Source organism: Pithys albifrons, chromosome 5 (assembly GCF_047495875.1).
Source record: "Pithys albifrons albifrons isolate INPA30051 chromosome 5, PitAlb_v1, whole genome shotgun sequence".
Lineage (NCBI taxonomy): Eukaryota > Metazoa > Chordata > Aves > Passeriformes > Thamnophilidae > Pithys > Pithys albifrons.
This window is the reverse complement of record NC_092462.1, coordinates 35,644,192-35,669,555: the sequence shown is the minus strand read 5'-3', so window position 1 is coordinate 35,669,555 and position 25,364 is coordinate 35,644,192. Positions and strand designations below refer to the sequence as shown.

The 25,364-nt window shown below is 38.1% G+C and overlaps 1 protein-coding gene across 5 annotated transcripts in view; it reads left to right on the top strand.

Annotated features, from left to right (window-relative positions):
- Positions 1-25,364, top strand: part of SPOCK3 (SPARC (osteonectin), cwcv and kazal like domains proteoglycan 3) — a 180,315-nt gene that overhangs the window by 118,722 nt on the left and 36,229 nt on the right. For all 5 annotated transcript variants that reach the window (XM_071555166.1, XM_071555164.1, XM_071555168.1 and 2 more), the window contains one exon: positions 13,650-13,764. In XM_071555166.1, coding sequence (XP_071411267.1) covers positions 13,650-13,764 — 115 coding nt within the window. The remainder of the gene's footprint in view (positions 1-13,649; positions 13,765-25,364) is intronic.

Sequence of the window (25,364 nt, the reverse complement as noted above, 5' to 3'; positions counted from 1 at the left end):
GTAATATATTACATTGTTTACACAAAAAATACTAGAGGCATTATTAATACTTAATTTACTGGAAAATAGTGTTTCAAGTAGGTTATCACAGAGGTTTGTCATTTTCTATTAATTAAGCTTTTCATTCTCATTTGATAGTATAAAGTATTAGCCTGTTTGCAAGATGTATAGATTAAGATGGTGAGGTATATATATATATTTACCAAACTGAGTAGGTGTCTTAAAGTAAAGAAAAAATAAATGGCGGAGAAACTGGACTTCACACCAATCTATGAGATGCATAGTGAAGCCATTTTATTACACATAGCACACGGTTTATATAGGGTTAGGACTACAGCTTATTGGCTAAAAGAGTTACACACCACCACGCTAGATACTTCAATTGGTTAGAACCTATCTCTCACAAGTCCCATGTTTATATTATTTCATCCTGGCTATTTTAGTGCACCTGCAGAGTCCTGTGAATTCCTACTATGTGAATTCTTGGGAAGTAAACCTCCTCCCAGCAGCCAGCAGCAGCTGAGCTCCTTGCTGCTTCTGGCTGATAGCTAAGTTTCACAGGGCTTTATATAGATCTGAATTGCTCACTTTTGATTTTACTGTAACTGCAGTGTCTAAAGATTCAGATGGCTGATTATAAAAGCATAGTCCCTAGAAGGATTTGCAGAAGCTCCTAATTGTCATGGGTCTCTAAGAACCTCTAAGTAGGAAAGCATAAAGTAGGTGCCAAATTTAAATAATCCCAGTAGGCATCTATTGGCATGTTTCTATGACTTAATGCTTTCTAAGGTGTCCAAAAAAGGTTGAATATCTAGTTGACCTGATTTTAGGCTTTTTGTTTTATGCCATTGCATTGCAGAGTGCTGAAGAAAACAGCAAGATTATAGAGGTGAACAGGAAGAAAACTGTGCATGCAGCTTTTCATTTTGTCATGAAAATTGCTTTCTCTAGTTCATAACTTTATAAACGGTGTGTCGTCAGGTCCCTTTCAACTACAAAAGATTTTCTTTGCTCAGGGTCTCAGTTCAATAGACAGATTTCCTTTTGTTCTCTAGTAAAAATGCTAGTTGCATGTCTTTATGGTTAATGTTTTTTAAAGAGTTTTCATTTTAAATAGTGGTACTTGTTTGATGAAAAGCTTTTTACCCAAAATCTTATTGTCTAATTAAGTAATACACACATTTAGCAGGTGTCTGATGAGACAAAAGAGGCATCTATAGATCTGGATGACACTTCATAAATAGATTTTCACATTAATTTTTTATTTCTAAAGCTTGAATTAGTTGGAAATGTGGTACCTTGGCATTATGTATAGCTGGATTTAGGTTGAAATTCTTTACCTTTGCTGCTTCTTCCATGTTCTGTATCAGGTAATAGTCTGTGTTGAACTGGACTTGAAACATATCTGATGAACACTCACTCTGCCCAGTCCCTGCTGTGTTTGGTGACAGGAATCACCAACACAGTTAAAGCTTCTTTACAGATTTTACTTTAGGAAACTCAAATCTGAAGCCATAATTTCACATAACAATTTGCACCAAATACAGTGGAAGCAAATTTTGAGCAGGGCAATGTATGAAAGCTTTGTGAAACAGGAATAAAGTGTGAAAATGGGAAATGTAGTTAGGCAAAATAGCACAAAGTCAAAAGCACACAGTACTGAGTAGTGGTAATCAGAGATGTTCAGCTGTCAGAGAGAGCAGATGCTAACAATAGAGAGAAAACAGACCTGTATTGATGCATGAATATGGAGCTCTATGGGGAAGATTTCTACCTATGAGACACATGATGATACTGGCAGAAAAAAAACATTCATGGTACTTTAACAAAGAGCTCTTTTCTCAAAGATCCTGATTGATTGCATCATACAGAAACCTTCTGACTATGAATTGTTGGTCATCTAGAAAATAGGGAAGGAAGAAGAAAAAATAGAAAAAGCAGAAAATAGGGAAGGAAGTGAGCATATTTTGGTAGGAACTTGTCAGTTTGAGAGGATATTCCTAATTCAGTAATTTTGTTTGTAGCACATAAACTGATAATTATCAGGGGAATCTGAATTTAATTGTTCTACGTATTTTTTCTTAGAATTGGATAGCATGCACTAATTGCTTTTTAAATGCAGAAAAACATAAGGGACTTCTACAGACCTGTCACTGAGATAAGGTACAGTTAAAGGTGACAGATAACTTTCAAAGATGAGACACTTTTTACAGTTGCATAAATATTAGTTATTGGTTGTCTAAAAAGTCATTTACTAAATGCTTAGCATTAAATGTGATGGTGTTCTAGAAAGCATTTCTGTAAGTGTCAGCACCTCAGCAGATGAAAATTTCTGGAAGATTTTAATTCACATTGAATTCACACTTCTTCCAATACTACAGTATTGTACTACAGTATAAACATTGAAGAAAATGCTCGTTGATGTATCTGGCCAAACTTTAGCAGCGTCAAGGGCTTGAAGCACATAATGGACACAGTATGAATGAATACTCTTGCAGCTAATTTCTGCTGACTTGTGTGCTGTGTGGGTGTGCCAGATCTGCTTCCAGGTTGTATACAGTGCTGGAAAAGAGGAATTGGAGGGGAATATCTGCAGATTGTACCTCAAGGCACTAGTGCATGAGCTTCTGTTTCTTACTTGCCAAAGAAATCACATGTACCCTCATTACTAGCTTGAGTTGGCTTGTTTAAAAGCCACTAGAAATTCCTGGCAAAACAGTACTATTGGGAAAAAATATTTTCTGGCAATGAGATAGTAAAAAGGAAATTGATAAAATTATAAGAAATACCAAAGTTGTTGTTGCACAAGCACTTTGTCTTGTTTTTTGGATTGACTCATAATCATAGAATTGATTGGGTTGGAAAAGACCTCCAAGATCATCGAGTCCAACCCTTGGTCCAACTCTAGTCCATTTACCAGATCATGGCACTCAGTGCCACATCCAATCTGCGTTTAAAAATCTCTAGGGATGGTGAATCCACCACCTCTCTGGCCAGCCCATTCCAATGCCTGATTACCCTCTCTCTGGAAAGAATTTTTTTCTGATATCCAACTTAAATTTCCCCTGGCAGAGCTTGAGCCCGTGCCCCCTTGTCCTATTGCTGAGTGCCTGGGAGAAGAGACCAGCCCCCACCTGGTTATAACTTCCCTTCAGGTAGTTATAGACAGTGATGAGGTCACCTCTGAGCCTCCTCTTCTCCAGGCTAAACAATCCCAGCTCCCTCAGCCTCTCCCCATAGGACTTGTGCTCCAGTCCCTTCACCAGCCTTGTTGCTCTTCTCTGGACTCGCTCCAGCACCTCAATATCCTTTCTGAACTGAGGGGCCCAGAACTGAACACAATACTCCTTTTTGGGCCCTTCAACATCTTTCTCTCGCTTCTTTAGATGCTTTTTGAGAGCTTTATAACCCTCATGTATTTTGGTGCCCAAAACTGTGCACAGTATTCAAGATGAGACCTCACCAGTGCAGAGTAGAGCAGGACAATCACCTTCCTTGACTGGATAGCAATGCTTTGGGTGATGCGCCCCAGCACCTTTTGCTGTTAACATTTTTAAAAGCCCTTTTTATTGTCCCTCTCCAGTACTGGCCAGCTTCAACTCTAATTGAGTCATATGAGTTTTCTCCCTACAGTGGCGAGCAGCATCTCTGTAGTCCTCCCATGTCACTTGACCTTGCTTTCGCTGGCCATTACACTTTCTTTTTTTACCTTACCTCCAGAAGATCCCTGCGCAGCCTTGCTGGCCTTCTGCCTCACCTTCAGACTTCTGACATTTGGGAATTGACTGCTCCTATGCCCTTAGGAGGTGTTGTTTTAAAAGTGAGCAGCACTGCTGGACCCCAGCACCTTCAAAAGCATTTTCCTAGGGGAAATTAAACAACAGAATAGTTCCAGGGTTGTGACATAGCCTTGCTAAAGTCCACTCAGTGCAGTCTTCCATTTAATGGTGAGATGCTGAGTGCTACTCTTGGAGGAGCACTTACAACTACATTGATATTCATACCACAGTAGAGGCACACAAATAGCATAACTTCATCATATGGCTTACCAGGTTGCAATGTAAAAGAGTGTGAAGAGGTACTTGCAATCTGGTATTTCTCTGTTTTCTAGAAGTTCTTCCTTAGAATGAAACTATATCTATTATGATTTGCCTGATAAAACCTGATAACATGGTTGATCTCCTTTCTTCTTCTAGGTGCCCAGAAATCAAACATACAAGCTGGTCTTTTTCTGTAATTTTTGAGATATTTCCCTCTCTTTCTTCATCTTTCATTCATTTACTACATTTTCTGTGCTTCACAGTGCTGTAAAGTTGCTCAGGCAGTTCAAGCATGCAAAGCTGGAAATAACAAATTCAACTAATCTGAAAACTTCTAGACCATATAAGTATTCTCTAAATATTCTTTTTCAGTCAACATGAGATTTTACCTTTGTATATGTGGCACGTGTACTGACATATTCCTCCTTTCTCTAGAGGTTTCCTGAATATTTGAAATCATAATAAAGTTTTATGTATATAAAAAAGTATGATTTTTACCTGGAACTGTGTTTACAAATACAAGAGAAGTCAGGATATTTGAAATTTAATGTAATAAAAAAGTGTATCCTGTCCTTGCATTCATGACAGCTAAATTCACACAAAACCAGAAGGGCTTTTGATTTGTATTTTCATTTTTTTCATTATTTTTTCATGGAAAAGTAGGTGGGTTTTTTTTCCATCTTGGAGCAAAACTCTTGACTCTTCATATGTACAATATACAGAGATCTGTTTGGCAGCCTTTGACAGACACTTTGGAATTGAAGGTGTCAGAGCTTGCTTAAAAAATATATTACTGTCATTTAATCTTTCAAACTCAATAATAATACTTCTAAAAGTAGAGCTCATGTGTATCAAAATAACATGCACTGTAGGAGTTCTTCCTGAAATACTACTGTTCTCATTTTTACTGTAGTAACACTTAAGCTACATGAGTCATGTCTAAAGATGACACATACTCTTTGAAGTTTTTCCCACAGATTTTAATTGCTTGTCTCTAGTTCACTAAATGTACTTTGTGCAAATGGTGAAGAATGTTGAGTCCATTTAAGACTGAACAGGTTTTCAAACAGTCAGAATATGAGTGAACAAATTGCGTTTTTCTATGGGACACCTGACAGTACAGAAATGAGGAATTTTGCATTCTGAAATAGATTGCAAAGAGACCCTGTGGTACATATTCTTTGTCTGTATTGAAGTGATTTATTTTCTTTGAGCATTGTGCAGCATATTGCTGTGAAGTTAGAAATACTTACTCTTCTCTCTTGAAACAAAACATATGAAAATTCATACAGTTGAAGCATCCTTAGAATCAAAGTACAAATGAGACATAGAGAAACTCCAGTGTAGAAAAATAGTATGCTAAGAGGAAAGGAGACTCAAGATTAGAAGATAAAAAGTTAATGCATTCAAAAGAAAAATGGATTTTTTTCATGCATGTAAGGAACTGTGATGAGAAAGTAACATAAGCAGTTAACAGTTTATAAAACCAGTTTAACTAAGAAATATTATGAAACCCAAGAGATGACTTTCTTGAAAATTTCATTACATATTTTCTCCACATAGAAAAATTACTAATAAAGCCGAATAAATAGACATTATTTATTGCTGTACATAATAGTTGATGTATTTTTTTTGCTGTTTAAACCATTTAGGTATTTTCCCAGAAAACAAATTATTTCATCACTGTCTTCAACACTACCTCTCCTTTTTACCACTACTTTTGATTGTGTTCTTATAGTCTGTGTGTCACAGATTTCTTTTTCTATGGAGTTTTTCAGGTGTGTTGCTCTTCCACCAGCTTCAGAGTAACATTGAAGCAAGACTGACTCACCTTTATTTAGCTGAGCTATCTTAGCAGTGTCTGGGTGCGTTGTTTATTTGGGGAATGGTGACAAGAGGTTTGAACTGGAGTTATGTTCCTTATGTCATTAGCTGCTGATATGAAATTGTCAGAACAGCCTTGATTCATTTTCAACTTCTGCAAGCACCATTGTTTTCTTTGTTTCTGGAAACAATTAATGTATCTGTGCTGCCTGCCTATTCAGAAAATGAGTTTGCTGAGTGTAAAATTTAATCGTACTTGTGACTGGGAGTACTGATGTGGAAGTGTTGTGTGCTGACCTTGCAATCAGAATCTCAGGTATCTGTGCCTGTGGCAGGTGTTGGGCATTAGTTGGGGTTTTTTAACATTTAAAAGGGCGATGTTATTTGCAAATAGGACTGAGTAGATATTTTTAAGGAAAAACAAATCATCAGAACTAAACTCACAACTCATTATGTTAGCTAAAGCAGCTATGAAATGTTTACTAGTTTCTTCAACAACATTCAAGTGAATCAAAGTAGGAGCACTGGAATCTGTAAAAAATAATCTCTCAAAGACAGGATTAAAGGAATCTTCAGAAAGTAAAAATATATATCCCTTTTTTTTGCACTCTTCGTAGTCTAATTCTGGGTAAAACAGACCTGGAACACATTTATATGTCAGGTTTTGAGTGATGGTCTCACCAAGTGGAGCAATCAAAGCCTAAAGCACAGCTATCTGTAGATTTGACTACTTAAACTACTAATACGGAGAAATAAAAATTGTGATAGCTCTTTTTAACAGACACACATACTAAATTTGGCCTAGAATCGAGTCCACAAACTCCAAATATTGTTTTGAGTACTAAAATATGAATTAGGTCATGTACTGTTGTCTCGGTTTGAGGGGAAAAACCAAAATGTTTTACCCACAAGCAGGGGAGGGGCCTCCTCCTCAATAATCACACCACTCTTTATCAAATTTAAGAAAAAGAATTTTAATACAAGAAGGATAACTGCTATATATATATATATATATGTAAACAGACTAGTGCAACCCACTTCCCCAACACCATAAGAGGAAAGAAAAAAAAACAACAACAAAACCCAGCAGGTTTTCCTCCGGGAGAAAAGGTTATACTTAAGTGTCCTTGTCACAGCCCGCTGGCTGCAGAGTGAGTTTCAGTCCCTCTCCAGCGAAACAGACGAGCAGTGGGCTTTCAGATGGACTCAGTCTCTTTCCCTTGTGTTCCCCGTCCAAGAAGCAGAAAAGGTACGAGCGACCAGCAGCAAATCCAAGGCAGGTAGCAGCACGGCAGGAAAAAGTAATCCGAAGTAGGCAGCGGCAAGACAGCCAGGGAAAACCCCAGCAGTAACCAGCAGGGCAGCCTGCCTCCTTGGAGCCCCCACTCCCCCGTTCCGCCGAGCCAAGACTGAGGAGAATATCCAAAAAAAAACCAAAAGAGACAAACCTGCCCCCACCCCAGCGATCACAGTTAACTACTTCTTTTGTCAACCGCTGGCCTGGGCAGTTAAGTGGCAGGGGAGAGAATTTACATAATAATCCCAAACTACAACATTATCCACCCCTAAATTCTCTTCCATGCCGATACTCTACATTAAACTTAAATTTTCTTTCAAATAATTAAGTGTTTACAAATACAGTAATATGAGTCGGTGTAGAGGTAAAGCTTTGGCCATTTCTCTCGTTCAGCAATGTCCAGGGCCAACTGCACGGCTTTAAGCTCTGCAAACTGACTCGACCCACCTTCTCCTTCAGTAGCTTCTGCAACTTGTCGTGTGGGACTCCATACAGCTGCTTTCCATTTGCGATTAGTCCCTACAATGCGACAGGAGCCATCGGTGAAGAGGGCGTAGCGTATTTCCTCTTTTGGCAATTGATTGTATGGTGGAGCTTCTTCCGCACGTGTCACCTGCTCTTCCTCTTCATCTGCTAGACCAAAATTTTCACCTTCAGGCCAGTTTGTGATGATTTCCAGGATCCCAGGGCGATTTGATTTTCCTATACGGGCGCGCTGCGTAATCAGGGCAATCCACTTGCTCCAGGTGGCATCAGTGGCGTGATGTGTAGAGGCAGCCTGTCCTGACAACATCCACTTCAGCACTGGTAGTCGAGGTGCCAGAAACAGCTGTGCTTCTGTGCCAATCACCTCTGAGGCGGCTTGGACTCCTTCATAGGCGGCTAGGATCTCTTTCTCTGTGGGGGTATAGTTGGCTTCAGATCCTCTGTAGCCTCGGCTCCAGAATCCAAGTGGTCGGCCTCGAGTCTCACCAGGCACCTTCTGCCAAAGGCTCCAAGACAGGCCATTATTCCCGGCGGCGGAGTAGAGCATGTTCTGTACGTCTGGTCCTGTCCTGACTGGTCCAAGGGCTACAGCCTGAGCAATCTCATGCTTGATCTGGTCAAAGGCTTGTTGCTGCTCAGGGCCCCAGTGGAAATCATTCTTCTTACGGGTTACCAAGTAGAGAGGGCTTACGATCTGACTGTATGCTGGGATATGCATCCTCCAGAACCCTATGGCACCCAGGAAGGCTTGTGTTTCCTTTTTGCTGGTAGGTGGAGACATTGCTGTGATCTTATTGATGACTTCTGTTGGAATCTGACGGCGTCCATCCTGCCACTTCACTCCCAGGAACTGGATCTCTTGGGCTGGTCCCTTAACCTTACTCCGTTTGATGGCAAAGCCAGCTCCCAAAAGGATCTGGATGATTTTCTCTCCTTTCTGAAAAACCTCTTCTGCTGTGTCCCCCCACACAATGATGTCATCAATGTATTGCAGGTGTTCTGGAGCCTCACCCTTCTCCAGTGCAGTCTGGATCAGTCCATGACAGATGGTGGGACTGTGTTTCCACCCCTGGGGTAGTCGGTTCCAGGTGTACTGCACGCCCCTCCAGGTGAAAGCAAACTGTGGCCTGCACTCTGGTGCCAGAGGAATGGAGAAGAACGCATTAGCAATGTCAATAGTGGCATACCACTTTGCTGCCCTGGACTCCAGTTCATACTGGAGCTCCAGCATGTCCGGCACAGCGGCACTCAGCGGCGGGGTAACTTCATTCAAGCCACGATAGTCCACAGTCAATCTCCATTCTCCATCAGACTTATGCACAGGCCAGATGGGGCTGTTGAAGGGTGAGTGGGTTTTGCTGACCACCCCTTGGCTCTCCAGTTCACGGATCATCTTATGGATGGGGATCACAGCATCACGGTTCGTTCGGTATTGCCGACGGTGCACTGTCGTGGTGGCAATTGGCACTTGCTGTTCCTCAACTTTCAACAGTCCAACAGCAGAAGGACTTTCTGAGAGACCTGGCAATGAGTTCAATTGTTCAATCCCTTCTGTCTGTACAGTGGCTATTCCAAAAGCCCATCTATGCCCCTTTGGGTCCTTAAAATATCCATTCCTGAGGTAGTCAATGCCCAGGATACATGGGGCGGCTGGACCAGTCACAATGGGGTGTTTCTGCCAATCTCTCCCTGTCAAGCTCACTTCAGCTTCTAGCACAGTCAACTCTTGAGATCCCCCTGTCACCCCAGAAATAGAAATAGTTTCTGAGCCCACATGTCCTGATGGCATTAATGTGCATTGAGCGCCAGTATCAACCAAAGCCTTATACTTTTGTGGGTCTGATGTACCAGGCCATCGAATCCACACAGTCCAATAGACACGGTTGTCCCGTGCCTCTACCTGGCTAGAGGCAGGGCCCCTCTAACACTGATCCTGGTCATAGCGGTCAGAACCTTTTCTCGATGAGTACACCTGGGAGGTGCCCTCCTGTGGGTCAGATTCTTGCCCGTGGGAAACTGGGACTGCACTTACTCTCACTGACCTTCTTCCATTCTCCTTCAGTTCTTGTACTCGGGCTGCAAGGGCACGGGTGGGTTTCCCATCCCACCGTCCCATGTCTTCTCCATGTTTGGCCAGGAAGTACCACATCTCAGTTCGTGAGGTCTGTCCACTTCCTCTGGCTGGGGGGCGTCTGGCTCTGACTTCAGAGGTTCTCATTCGCACTGGTGCCACTTGGAGACTTTCCCTAATTTCCTCTCTGATCGCTTTTACCTCTGCAGGCAGCGTCTTGAGACTCTCAACCAATGTCTCTACAGCAGAAATACGGGCCTGCATTGGGCTGTGGGTCATGCTTTCATATATCCGGAGCTTATTTGCTACTGCGCCCACTGTTTCATGGTTCTCTTCCCTATACATGGATGCCAGGAAATCGGTGTATTCAGCTGGCCCCGAGCGTGAAAGGTCCCACCACATATGTGGTGTGCATCTGACCTTGTCAGGGTCATTATTGGCTTGCCCACCTCTTCCAAAAAGCACGTCCATCATTGCCATCTCCCTCAGACGTAAAATTCCTTCTTCCATCGTCTTCCAAGTCTTCCTAATATGATGTTCCTGCAGGATTTCTCTATAAACAAACTTCTCTCTTACACTCGTTAGAAGTCGTGCCCAGAGTGAAAGGGGCTTTGATTCCCTCACGAACACCTGTTCAATAGCCACGTCCTGGGCCAGAGCCCCCAAAAACCTGGCTTCAGCACCATCCAGTTGTAAGGTTTCACCCATAAGGTCCCAAACTCGGATCAACCAAGTCAGGATGGGCTCACCCGGGTGTCGAGCAATGTCTTTCCGCAAACTACGGAGATTATCAAATGACAATGACTCAGTGATAATCTCAGGCTCTGGGTCTGCTTGCTGTGGAGGTGCAGCAGCCCCCTCATCGTCTGCTGGATGGTCTAATTTGGTCTTATATTTCCTTTTCTGAATAGGGGCAACTTCCATAGGCTTGGCCTGTCCTCCTGGTTTAGCCTCATCCTTTTCTCCCTTCACTGTGGCATCAGGGGTTTTATTCTCTCGCTTTTCCCCCTTCACTGGGCTAGGTTTCTGAATGCATTCTGGAAAAACCCTGGCCCTACCTTCAAACATTCTGTAAGCTGCAGGGATACAACCCTGCAGAAAAACCATAAAGAGCAAGATATCTCTGGCATCCAGGGAGAATTTAAACATCTCAAAAGCTGTTGTAGCAGACTTGAATGGGGAATGGACAAAGGGTTGGGAGAAGAGATTCCCCTTTGTTCCTTCCCAAGGGTCCGTACTATTATCACTGAATCCCCAGAGGTAGCAGCTTAGGTTGCGGCAGGAAAACAGCCTGGAGAGCACCACCCACATGACATCCAAAGGCATCGAATTCATGGCACCATAAATCCAGAGTAAGAACTCAATAATAATTGCGGCTATTTGAGTTTTGCTCATTGATTTGTTGATAAGACTTAAACCTGCCGCTCCTTTTGGCATGAATTTGTACCAACAAAAAGCCAATATATTATACAGGATGGTCCTGATGAACTCTAAGCTCAAGACCCACATGGTGCCACAAAATAGCAGTTATCCTTCTTTGTTTACAAGCCCCACACGTTGGGCGCCAAGAAATGTCTCGGTTTGAGGGGAAAAACCAAAATGTTTTACCCACAAGCAGGGGAGGGGCCTCCTCCTCAATAATCACACCACTCTTTATCAAATTTAAGAAAAAGAATTTTAATACAAGAAGGATAACTGCTATATATATATATATATATGTAAACAGACTAGTGCAACCCACTTCCCCAACACCATAAGAGGAAAGAAAAAAAAAACAACAACAAAACCCAGCAGGTTTTCCTCCGGGAGAAAAGGTTATACTTAAGTGTCCTTGTCACAGCCCGCTGGCTGCAGAGTGAGTTTCAGTCCCTCTCCAGCGAAACAGACGAGCAGTGGGCTTTCAGATGGACTCAGTCTCTTTCCCTTGTGTTCCCCGTCCAAGAAGCAGAAAAGGTACGAGCGACCAGCAGCAAATCCAAGGCAGGTAGCAGCACGGCAGGAAAAAGTAATCCGAAGTAGGCAGCGGCAAGACAGCCAGGGAAAACCCCAGCAGTAACCAGCAGGGCAGCCTGCCTCCTTGGAGCCCCCACTCCCCCGTTCCGCCGAGCCAAGACTGAGGAGAATATCCAAAAAAAAACCAAAAGAGACAAACCTGCCCCCACCCCAGCGATCACAGTTAACTACTTCTTTTGTCAACCGCTGGCCTGGGCAGTTAAGTGGCAGGGGAGAGAATTTACATAATAATCCCAAACTACAACAACTGTCTGGAAAGAGGACTGGTGGGCATTGTAGCTAATGCAAGCACTCTACTGTACAGCCAGGATAATTTTGCAGAGATACAGAACGTATTGTTTCAAAGTCAACATCAGCAAATGTTTGCTTTGCATCTGTTTTCTGGTCCTTTATGAGATATTACTGCTACGTAGCTTTCAAATGGCGCAGTACTGGTGATTATGGGTGGGGGTTTTTTAGAAGAATTAAAAGGTTTTTTTACTGTTATTTAACTTTAACCTTTTTTTTTTTGGCAAAAGGTAATGCATTCAAAGTCAAAGTATAATAATGATTTTATGTAAATGCACCAAGTGTGAGGTATCTTTTCGGTCTTCTTTTTGGTACTGACAGTGGTGCAAAAAAGTATTATTTCAATAAAGTGATGCATCTCAGCTTATGCGAGGTAGAGAACTGCATGAGAATGTGGCAGGGCTAGAAGTCTGACTGCATGAAAGGTAGATAAAGTTCTGTATTCCCAGTGTTTATATCTGTAAACTAGTGGAAACATCACGTTCAGTCTCACAGGAGGCTTCTTGATTCTTACAGGACTAGAGTGCTTACATATTTTTTAGGAGAGAGCTAGACTTCAATTCTATGGCTTGCCAGAAATCCTGATAGTTGTATGATGGAACTGCATTAAACTGAAGTTAGATAACCCTAACAAAGGATGAGTCAGAGACTAAAAGATACAAATTCTGATGTGATTGTTCTTCTGAAGTGTTGTGTTGCATAGAAAACACTTCATATATTTATTTGTTACTTGAACTGATTTTCTGATTCCTATATTTCTATGTCCTTTACCTGACTAATGAAAAATCTTCCATCTTGTTCAGGGTTCAAGTGTTGTCCATAACCATCTTTCTTATTTAGTTTTTTGAAAAAGCTCTTTGTAGATGCTTAGGGGTTTTTGCCCCCTTTGTTTTCGGCTTTTTGTTTTCCTGATATTACATTGACAGAACATTCCAGAGAAAAATCTCTATGTAAAGAACTGTACTTTCAGAATAAAAGTTCAGCTTTTCAGTAAGAATGACAATCTACAATGATGTTAGTTCCTCTATATGTTGTTTTTAACTACATTACTGTAATATATTTGAATCACCAATCCCATTTCTTGGTTAGATATGGTTAATTTTTATATGGTTTCTGGCTTGGAACTGTAAGTATACAGGTCAGAACCACACAAAGTCACTATGCAGAATTAAATCAGGCACAGCTTTCCATTTTATTCATTAATACTTTTTACTAGGATACTGCAATGTTAGAGATAGAAATTAAGTGACAAATTCTATAACAATTAACTGCTAATTGCTTCATATCAATAAGATTATTGTTGCCGTGTTTATTTGCCCAAATAATATAAATAGAACCAATACAGTCTACTTCCATTTAGCATGTATAGTCAAATCAGTCTCACACCACAACTGCATTCATGCTTGAATTGAGTCTGAAACTGTAGCCAGGTTAGGGACCAAAAACTCTGTACCTTTATCTAATCTAATTTTTGGTGTGAAGGTAGCATATACTGCAGAAGGCTTTTCCTACCACTGGTGTCTGCAAAGATTTAAGCACTTCATGAAAAATTGCTCCAAAATTCTTACAGCTGCAATTGTCAGTTATAAAATGTGTTTATATTAATGTTAGTAATTCTCTTTCCTTACAGTGCAAATTAGAGTATCAAGCCTGTGTCTCAGGAAAACAAATCTCAGTGAAATGTGAAGGACGTTGCCCTTGCCCTTCCGACAAATCCACAAATGCAGGCAGAAGTGATAGGAGAGGTGAGTGATGGTAATTCGTGTAATATTTTGAACAGCTTATTTCCAGAAGGAAGTAAGATTTTGCTCACAGAAGATTACAGATACCAGAAACACTGATTATTCTTGAATAAAACCAGCTTTATTTTGTTCAAGGTTTTCTTTGCCGAGGGCTTTGAAAGTGTACCTATAGTAAAATAGCACAGTATTTTTCAAATGAGCTATTGTAGTGTGAGTTACTGCTCTTCTTTTTTTACTCCTTCAATACTTATGGCTGTATTTAAGACAAAGAAAAATTCATTCTTTGCTCCTCAGTGTTTTCATTTGAATATTCAAGAAAACAAAGCATGATAAAAAGAAAGGAAACTTAAAAGTCCTTGTTACTGGTCATAGGAGCAAGTAGTTGGAACTGTTAGTAAAGGCTGAATTATATGAGTTCATTTGAAAACTACATGATAGGAATAGATCAGCTTCCTTTTGGATCATGCATGAGAAAAGATTGCTGGCAAATGAAGTTTCTTTGCTCTTTTATCTAAGCTATTGGTGCAACTGGAACAGAAAGTGGTAGCTAAGAATATTTGTATTTCAGTGACCCCCAGGTGATTTTGGAAGGTTGTTGTTAAACAAAACATAATACCATCTTTGGTGCTTCTGAATGAAGAACTGTATTAGCTTGTGATTTTAGGCCACCATGGGCCTGAATTTGCCAAGAAAATTACTGGAGGTCTCAATTCATTTATTTCTTTAGACCGATCTCTGTTAAATGCAATTTTTTGTTCTTGTATGGTAACACTTTTGATGACGAAGCTAAAATCTTTATGCACAAACATCATTGAAAATACCGCAAAATTAGCTTTTAAAGATTGTTTTCTTTTTCCTGTAGCAATCTCGTAACAATAAAAAAAATCAGCATTGCATTCCTGCATTGCTTAACATTGGTATTTCACTGTAGTTTGATGCACTTTTCCAAATGTGCAAGAGTCTTACTGTTTCCATTATAAGCTGTAGCTACTACCAAAACTATTTTTTTCCTAGTTTAAAAAATGAATTAATGTTCTCTAGCAATGAATGGAAATGACCACTACAAACATTAAGCTCTGTACAGACATATAAGTCAATTAAAAAACTGCTCTGAAACACTCCTTTAGGTCACTTTTTTGTCTTCAGCAATATAATTGATTGTGTAATTAAATTAATTGAATATATGTGATTAAATATTCCCTGTACTGTACTTCTCTGCAAAATTATAATCTTGACTGTTTTTAAATTTACAATTTAAAGTAGTACCTTTAAATAGATAGGTAGATCTCTCATCTGCTCACCTTGTTAGACAGAAGGAAAAGCACTGGAAGACACAGCATTGTATGGTTAATGTGGCCCCTTTAGTAAGATATATAGTGTAGTGTAACCCTAATATTGTTGCAGTATTCACTAGCAGTAATTTCCGCATCTCCAGGATGGATATGGGAATATTTGCTTAGAAGTGGGCATGAAATAAAATTAAGATAGAGTTGAAAGGCATCTCTTTGTGAATAGTGGGCATCCGATTCTCCAGTGTTAATCTTTTAATACAGTATCACTGCCCTCAGTTTTTACCAAAACAAGATTAGCTTTTTCTCTGCTGGAAGTTGTTTCACCTGATGCAGTTATTTTTGTCCTTGGTGTGTGCTCTTGCAAGCACATTCTATTTTTTGCACTCCTGTACTTAAACACTGAAAAAAAAATCTAGAGACTAATTTTTTGTGCTTCAGAAAACTGGAATTGTTTTTAATCAGGAATGAACTCTTCTTGAAGATTCGTGCTGCCAAGGGGTCAAGATTACTTGTGCCTAGTTATGTAAAAGAGAAAGAAGAAGGTTCCCATAGGTATGGGAATTACCACTAATCCTGTTTTGGCAGATTGTCAGTGCAAGCAAAATACAGGGCTTTTCCAAATGCTACATTTTGTTGGAACACTGAAATTTGAATATCATTTCTTTACAAGGCCAAAGGTCAGGAGACTTGAGAAATAAGAAAGTGAGCTGAGTATCATTACTGAAATTTCAGCTGTTTTTGTGACAATACCAAATTTCTTACAATGGATGTCCTTAGGGTAAAAGTTAAAAGTATACGATTTTTTTCATTAAGTGGAACTTCATAAAGCATTCTAATGGTTGGGCTCTATGACCCTGGTTATCTTTTCCAATCTAAATGATTCTGTGGTTCCATAAGTCTAAGCTGTATACACGTATGTCAATTGCTTACAAATTTCATGAAGCCAAACAAAGTAAGAATTTTGTTCTTGTTTCAGAGATAACTTAAATAAGGGTTGTTGCCTCATGTCTAATTTTTAACCAAATATCCTTTTCAAGTACGTACCAAGGTTTGGGGTATCCAGATGATACTGACTTGCACAGTTGTGAATGCAAGGATTTCATCTGCAAGGCCTTATTTTTCTCAGCTCTTCTGAGGCTTTTTCTGGTGGTTATATGGAACCAGAAACCAGAAATGATTCTGCACATTTTTACAAGACTAGGGAGACTTCTGTTCTCTTGACAGTGTTTGGGCGCCATTTTTTGCTCTGAATAATAGTTACGATCCTTTTCCTCTGAAATACACGGAGTCCTTTCCCTTGCTTGTCCTGCACTTCAGTCTGATGGGTAAGAACAAATATGCATGATACAAAGTGTAGTCTTCCCTACTGTAAGTTTTAAAATCTGATTGAAAGAGTGAAATTGTTGGAGAATTGTTTCAGGGTTTTAACTGTTTTCAAGGCTTTGGAGTGGGAATTTTTCTATCCTTTTGAAAATATTAAATAATTAGTTTTGTAACCTCAGTAGTTAGCAATGGGTGGAAAGCAGCATAAAAAAAAGTGAATGATCTGTAGTCACAGGTGAACTTTCTCCTTCTCAATGTTTTTATTTTTCAAATTAATTCATTCAAAATAGTTTTCTCAGGTGCATGAGCTAATTTTGATGTTAATGAATATCATTAATGACTGTTGCAATCACCTCACACAATCAGTGATATCTTTGCATGATTCCAGAAGCAGGGTCTTGCTTTTTGAATTTTCAACAAAATGTAAATTGTATCTCTATTAACAGTGTACTTGTATTCTCAAATAATTGTTTAGAATCCATTTGCAGAACATGATATTGGTTGGTTCAAGACATTACAAGAAAAAAGGTTGACAGCTGAAAGTAATTTTATACTGTTGTTTAATTACTACTTAATAACTAATGTCTATTAATGCTGTTAGTTATTGGTATAGATCAAGACGTATGTTGTCTCTCTACATAAAGAAATACAGTCTGTGGAATACGTCTTAGAAAAAAGGATGTAAAATTTTGACTGTGTTTACTTCTTATGTCATTTAATGTGCTATATATAAGGCTTTTGTATATATGTTTTTCGAGTATAATACCTTACATTTTCTAGCTGACTGAAAGAGCAGTTCTGAAAACTCTTGACTTTGGTCAAAGACTTTCAAAGATATTTAAGAAAAGCATCCATTGTCAGTTGTCTTAAATTTGCTGTACTCTAAAGTACATACACTGGGAAAGTTTAATTATTCTTAAATATAAAAATCTTGACAGAGTGCCTATGTTTTATTTCCCTGCTGAGCTACACTAAAACTGTGGTGAAGGTGTGCTGTGATATGGCCAGGATCCTGGTCTCTCCCAAACAGTCTCTTTGAAAGATTTGGCTGGATTGTGGTACAGCGTCTTTCTGGATTATGTCTTTGGATACCTTCATCATAGAAATACTGTTGAGATTCTGCCCTGACACAGAGTCAAGATTCAGCTGGGACATGCAAAAGCTCAGTATCAGCTGAAGGGCCTGCAGTTTAAATGTCAAAAGCTATAGCACTGTGGGGAAAGTACTGAATATCTGTTTTTATTAGCTACTGAAATAGAAGAATTTGCTCTCAATCATTTTTGCATTAATTTCTATAACTCCTGTGGTAAGAACTCATTTGATATTTTCACAAAAATAACAGAGCATGGCTTATATTTCTGGATAAAAAAAAATGTTTTCTCCTTATTTCATCATCTGGGGTGAGCTGTATAGGTGAGATTGGAAGCTCTTGTATTTGAATCTAAGCTTTTGCCAGGAGGAAGTGAAAAGGCAACATTACATGCTAAAAGTATTTTCAGTTAGCAGAAAGGCTTTAATCACAGAATATAGCTGCTCTCTCACCTGCATCCTGTTTTATACTGAATTGTTAATTGCTATAGAGAGATGAGGATAAGTAACAGTAGGATTAAAGACACTGTGGATTCTGTTTCATTCTGTGTGCATCAGTGTTTTAAAAACAGAGGGACAAATAGCAAATAACATTCTTCTAAATCCTCTCATTTAATATACATAGCAACATCTCTTCAATACATGACCTCTGCCAGTCTTCATATAGTATAGGTACAGATGCCAAAAACGAGCTTTTGTTTTGCTTGCCTTCAGAGTGAACACTGAGTGGTTTCCAGACTTTACAAATAAAGAGATTGAGGGCCAAAAATAACATTTATATTAACTCCTTGATCTCTACTTTGTATTCTTGCCTTTCAAGGACAGATAGTGCTGTTTTGTAAAACCCTTCTTCTCTTTTGCAAGATGAACTACAGGACATAAATTGAATAAAATCTGTCTCCAACATATACTTGACCAAATAGGCCTGATATTGTCAGTGATCAGTTATGGGGTAGCCAGAAGAAGCCATTTGTATGAGGCAATGAGCAAAATTCCCATTTATAAGATGAAGAGGTTCATGCTGTGTGATCAAGGATAACATTTAACTTTCAAACATCAAATAAGTCAAAAATAACCCACCAAAGAAAAATAGTGTTATGTTATAGTACTGTTTGGGGTTTATTTAAAAATATGTGAGATCTTTCAGGATCATGCTTGTAACAGAAAGTAAGTGACTAGCCTATAACAAGAAGTGCTAAGGGAAGCATGCTTGTTTTCATCATGGGGAACCTGCTCTCAGTTAACTTTCTCTTAAGAATTTGCACAGTAACTGGAAGGAGGTGGTCTCAGTAGTCTGGGAGTATAGGCAGTAGCAGCATCTTATATATGTGGGTTAAATTGGTATTAGGTAGTTGTCAGATATCAAGTCTACTGTTCTTAGCCATACATTCATATTCAATACAATATTTAATTATGCAATTGCTGCTGCAGTTCTATAGAATGTACAATCAAAAGAAAATCTTTGTGCTTTTTTAGTTGTTTAGTTTTTGTTAGAAAATTTGGCTGATTTTTCTCTAAATAGTCTTTAGGTGAAGCCTGAAATACAAGAGCAAAACTCTCAGTGGTATCAGTGGAAGCATTCAAATCCAAAAATTTGTCTCATCTCTATTGGCACATAATGTTTGAGATTGATATTATTGTGGGCTGACAACAAAAATCGAATCTGGGCTAGTATTTCTGCTCTTGCCTTTACTACTGGCACCATCATGAATCTTGTTATTGATTTAAATGTAAATAGACTCTAACATTGTGACTCAATTTCCTTGTTAGAAGAAAAGACATTATCCATAGGTAAGCTTTCTTACTCTGCTGATGTTTCCAAACACTACTTTATTAATGTTTCTGAAACCTTTTATGATTTTCAAGATGTTACAAAACTAAAATGTATTACTGTATATCCATTGTAGTTCTTCATAGGGTATTGACTTAGCCGTAAATGTCCATTTTACTTTTATTGCTTTTTATACTAGACTACATAGTTTTCACTTGTGAATCTTAAAGCTATTCATCTTAGACTTATCTTTGCCCAGGCACGCAATCTAAAAATACTAGGTTTCACCTTTTTTTAATTCATTATATGCATTTACAGTAATGGTGAGGTGTAGGTATACATTTTTACTAATTGAAGCTATTTGAAGATAAAGTGAAAATTGATGCATTGTAGATTTTTATGCTTTGAAATTTGGTCAGCCTAATTCAATAAGAATGTCTTTTTTTTTCCTCTGTTGTATTTAAGGTAATAGACCACTTTTTAGTTGATCTTTAATAAGTACTATTGTTATATCATATTTTAGTACTTCACTATATATTTTATAAGTGTTAGGTTATTTCTGAGATAGGCTAATAATCTTAGCAACAATTTGTTTATGTCTGTAAATTATTTTTATGTCTATGATAGAAAGGGAATTTGCTAGGAGAAAAATATTAGTGCATTTTTACGGCATTTATTTAAGATTCATTACTATGCTTGTGTAATAACAGAAACACAATGGAGTTAATTTTATTGGTTTTTCCTTCAATGTTAAGATAAATTTTCTGCATGAATCTTGTTTAGATTTTTAAACTGAGTCTCTTTTTAGCTTGAGTGATGCTGAGCCAAGTAGAATTGTCAGCAAAATCTTCTCTCATTAATCAAATTCCATGCTAAGACATTCTAAAAAGGGACTACTCCATCGTAATTAGTAGTAATCTAATGTAGTGTGATTAGTAGCAATCTAATGTGGTGTAGAATGACAGAGATTGTGTTTGGAATGAGAGTGGTCTGACCTATATTCCCACAGTCCCTGTTTCCCTTGTCATCTCGTCTGAGCTTAGCCATCGCCCACCCAGTTACCAGGCTTCTTTCCTCTGGAACCCTGGGAAAACTTGAAAAGGAGAGGTATAGGCCACTTGCCAGATGTCCATTTGTGATATGGAGGTGATGAAGGGCCTGTGGCTGTGTTTGAAGGACTGGGGAGATGGAGCTGTAGCTCTGTAACGTGTTGTTAGGCTGTAGAAGTGGCTCTGTTTGTCGGTTTGGTTTCAGATACATGTTTCTCCTGTGATTTCAGACTTCTCATGCATGGAATGGTGTGTGTTCCTTTTGTTTTAAACACCTTTATAGTTCAAAACCGATAACTAGAATTGTTTAGTCTATTGGTAGACGATATTTTGACTAAAAAAAAATTTCCTTTTGCTTTCAGTTCTTACAGGGATTAAAATATTTTGGAACAAGGTATAGAAATACGTGTCTTGCTGAAAAGAAGTGATATCACAAATGCAAGTAGAACAAGGAGACAGACATTCTAGTAAAAAGTATGCTGTTAATTCAAATCAGAGAGCAGCTGGTAGTGTAAAAAAAAAAGAAAAAGGGTAGAATGTGCTTGAACAATGTTTTATATTTTTGTAATTCTCTGCAAGGAATTCATAACTGCAGAACAAGTTAAAATTCCATTGAACTTGACTGTTAGAAGGAAGAGGTGAAGGATTAATAGGAGAGTGTCCATTTCATAATAATGTAGTTTATACAAAAAAGGTTAGTGTATATGCTGTGCTTATGAAAAGTAATCCCCATAACACTGCAGAACATATTCAAGTATGCTTTGAAAAAGAACATTTTATTGTTGTCAGGATTAAGTGTAATCCTTTGAAAGGATTGTTAGCTGAGTGCTTGTTGTCAATATTGCAAAGAGCTATAACACTAAAGTGAAAAGGGCAATATTACATACCTATTACTGGAAACAGCTCTTTGTTCACAGTAAGGGCCTTTGCAGCAGCAGTCCTCTCTAGAACCACCTCATCTGTGCTCTTCATTTGGGTTGCGTTGTTATTTCCAAATCCTTCCACTTTTTATGGCTTCTTTTGGTAGCCTTGGATGCTCAAATCTACACAGCTTTGTCAAATCCAGGTATGTATATTGCATCCACAAATATACTTTTAAATGGAAAATTCCTGAGGTTTCAAGGCTGTGGGAGTTGGTTCTAGCCTACTGTGTTGGGCTGCACTTCAAGAAGTTGCTTCTCACATTTTCTCTGTTACCAGCAAACCACTGCTAACTGTCAGATCTGGCCATGTGTTAAAGTATTTGTGTAATAGTTTTTGATTTCTAAAATAATGTGTCACATCTCTGTTCACTGTGTGAGTACTTTTAACACAGAAAACCAAGGATATGGATGTCCTGTCTTAGTTGTGACTCAGAAAACAGGTGTGCATATTTGAGGAGATGGGCACAGCAGGGGTTCCTCAGTGGCCTTGTCCATCCTATGTAGAGGAAGCAGTTTCAGGGTGAACTTCTCAAACTTCATCTCAAGTAAAACTACCTGAGTCATTACAAATCGGTATGTAAGAGTGAGTTTACACACATGGAAGGGACACTTAGAAGCATTGCCTGTTTTGTAATCCTTGATTCCTGTGGGGCTGTTCAGACAATCAGGTCCACATTTAGACTCTCTGGTTCTTTTTAGGGAAAGATGCAACATATAAAAGATGAGTAATGAGTCATTCAGAGTAGTTTTCTTACTACTACAAAGTAGTAAATACTTTTAGTATATACTCTTCATATACTTTTCACAGACAACAAGATTTCTCTATAGGAGGTTGCCTGACAATTATTTATTATGAAAATTGTGATTAGTTTCGTTGATTTCTCTATTTCCTTTCCCTTTGTGTTTTAGAAGGGGGTAAACCCCAATGAACTCACGTAGTGAATATGTCTTTAGAGGCGAAATGTTATCTTCAGTGTATCAGCCTGTGGTTTTTTGTGTGCTGCTGAAATTTTACGAAAATTAGACAAGCCATTATGATGAAAGAAGATAATTAATGATGTTTCTTTTTGTGTTTTGTAATAATTAATTTTAGTTTAGGTCTTTAAACAGTTAATGAACAAGTCAGTCCTTGAGTTCCCAAAACATCCAAATTATATCTGTAGCATAACAAACCCTATTAACAAACTATTTTATATATTCATGAGAGTATGCTTTTTTAGGATATATTCATTTTTTCTTATGCTCTCTGCCAACCAGTTTTCATGGATTATAAAGCTGGAAGTTTAAGTGTAGTCCAGACCATTAAAGTCATGTTGCATTCAATTATAATAGTTATCATTGCCTTAATCACATAAATTAAAGGGCCATGCCAATCTTATGATACATTACAGACTTTAGAAGGGTGTCACAATAGTTGTATTGAAATAAGTAACCAAAGAGATGCAGATCATGTGCTGACTATCTGGATCAGCATTGTCTTTCTCTTCATGCAGTATGAAGATAAGAGGAGCTGCTATGTTTGTCTCAGTTACTGATGTGATGGGAATGTTTTTTTACTGATACTGTTTTTATACCATCAATATGCAGTAAGATTTAAAAGTCCTTCACTACCCATCAAAGGGACATAACTGCCAGAAAATCCCTTTTTTTTTTTTAATCAGGTAATTATTTGAAATTGGTTTATTCCTCCCTCCTTCTTATTTTTGAAAGATAAAACATGGGATGCTAATTGTGTAACCTAATTTTGACTTATTTTTTCCCTGTAATTAGTTAGAACTTATTAGACAGTGAAGCTACTTGAGATCCTTCAAAAGCTCAGGAGTGGACTGGTGGTGGCTTAATAGTGTCCTGAAGGAGTGTTGGATTAGTGAGAATTCACTGAGTTCTCTTCAAGTGGAGTGTAAAACCAGGGTTACTTAAAGAACATTGATATCCTTTTTGCACTTAGTTCTCAATAACAGTAATCAAATCTGTAGGATTTTAATTTATTATTTACTTCAACTGTGCTTTCTGTGCTCCCTGTTAAATAATTGCAAGTATCATTTTTCTCAAGTGGATGTTCTAATAGCTGCTAGAATTTTGATATTTTGTTTAAAATATCAAAGTCCTTTGAAAGGCAGGGATTAAAAATTCTGGTTTAGGCAGCTATTGCTCATGTTTCTATAGTTGCTACACTGAAATTTTGAGACATAAAATGTGCTAATTAAAGAGTCAATATCCTGGTGATATGGTGGGCCTTTGTAAATTTTTTTTTAATGTGCATGTTGGATCTCATTTCTTGTTTGAAGGTGAGCTCTGTCTTGTTAACTAATTTCTACTTGAGCCAACTTTAAGCAAATATTCCAGTAACTTCTTATGCAAGGAAAAAAATGTGCTTGGTATCAGTATGGCCTTTCTTTGTTATGCAATGTCCTCTTTCTCTCAATAATTAAACTATAGTCAGTTCTTAACACTTAAAAGTACAAGTTTTCTCTAAAAAAGACTCGCCTTTCCTGAGCATAGCCAGAAGAACAATACTGTTTCGGTTTTACTTTTTTTGCATAAATATTTGAGAAGTCTTTAACAATTGAGAACTATTGTTCTCTTGGTTGGTGTAATGTTGAGGGCACAACTGGAACAATTTAATGGGGCTAGTTTTTATTTACTGATGCTCTGGAAATGTCTGTCTGTGTGTTGAATGTATGATGACACCTAGGCCATGTTCACATCATCTGATTATCCTACTTATTTCAAGCTGTGATAATTTCTAAAAGTTCAAAATGATAATACAATGCTAAAAAGAGATTTTACAGTATACCTGAAAATACATCTTCCTCTTGCTTAAAAACAACCCCCATCCTTACTTTCTATGCAGATTTGTCATTTTCCAAGTCTTGCTAGCTTTGAGTCTTCATGTAGGTACCTATAGCTTTGCTCAGGTCTTGGTTAGAAAATTTAAACAAATATGCAGTCATATCAACAGGATCTAAATCTGTTTCAGGTCATACATTTTATATCTTGAATGTTTTCTCTGCTAGAAAGCAGATTTTATATTAGAAAAGAAAAATAATTTTTTTTTATATTCTTGATGAATCAGCATTATGGAAACATAATAATAAAGTTATTAAATAACTCCTGTGTGCCTTAAATTGTCATAATTACCCAACTGTGTTGCTTTTTATCTGCATCACAAAGTACAATATTAATTTTATTTTTTCTTGATATCTTAATTCTATAGCCCAGATGCAGACTACTTGAGATGTCAGAAATCCTCTAAATAAAACATTAAAGTCTTCATGGAAAATGGAAAACTCAACTTCAGCCCTGAAGGCACCATGATCCATGAAATTAGCTTTGGCATCTGTTTTAACTGTTGTTCCTGCTGATACTGCAAGATCAAGTGCTACAGCCACCTCGCATGCAGGCATCAGCAGTTGTTCACTTGTGTCAAATTGTAAGCCTTGGCTCATTAGCATGGTGGCACCTTAATAATAGTCTGAATGCTAAATGAAAAGCATTCAGCTTTAAAACATAACACCCCCTAAAATTAAATGGCTTTGAAAAACAGGTTTGCATTGTGATTTGCTAGTACGGAAACAAGTTTTTGTAGGAAATAAAAACAAACAAATCTCTTCTAAGAGTAAAAGGCAAGTCATGAGAAATCTTGGATTGATAGATCTTTAATATTATATATTGTCAAAACTATTTGCACTATTTATCCTCTTTAAATAAAGCTTTCTTATAATTCCTGGGAATAGCAGTGGAGCATGAAACATATAAAAAGTGATTCGTAAAGCCATATTGGGAGGAAACTAAGTAACTTAAGATGGTTTCGTTCTGTTTGGTCTTTTCTGCAGAGCTGTCTTCTTTTTTGAGTTTAGAAGTAGATGAAAGCTTTAAGCATATTTATAGCATAGTTTACTGTGTTTCATAGAAATCTGGTTTTTTGGGTCTAGCTTTTCTTTAAGGTCAATATTTGAAGTTGATCATTCTGTGTAGTATTTCTGTATACACAGTTTAGGAAGACTAAAAGATACCTCTCAGACAGAGGCCACTAATATGCTGGCATTATTTAGTTACATTCTTTATAAAGGTTTAGCTTTGGAAGAGAAATAAAAAAAGAACTATAGTTTTAACAAAGCAAAACAGAGTACTGCTGCAGCTCAGAAAAAGCAAA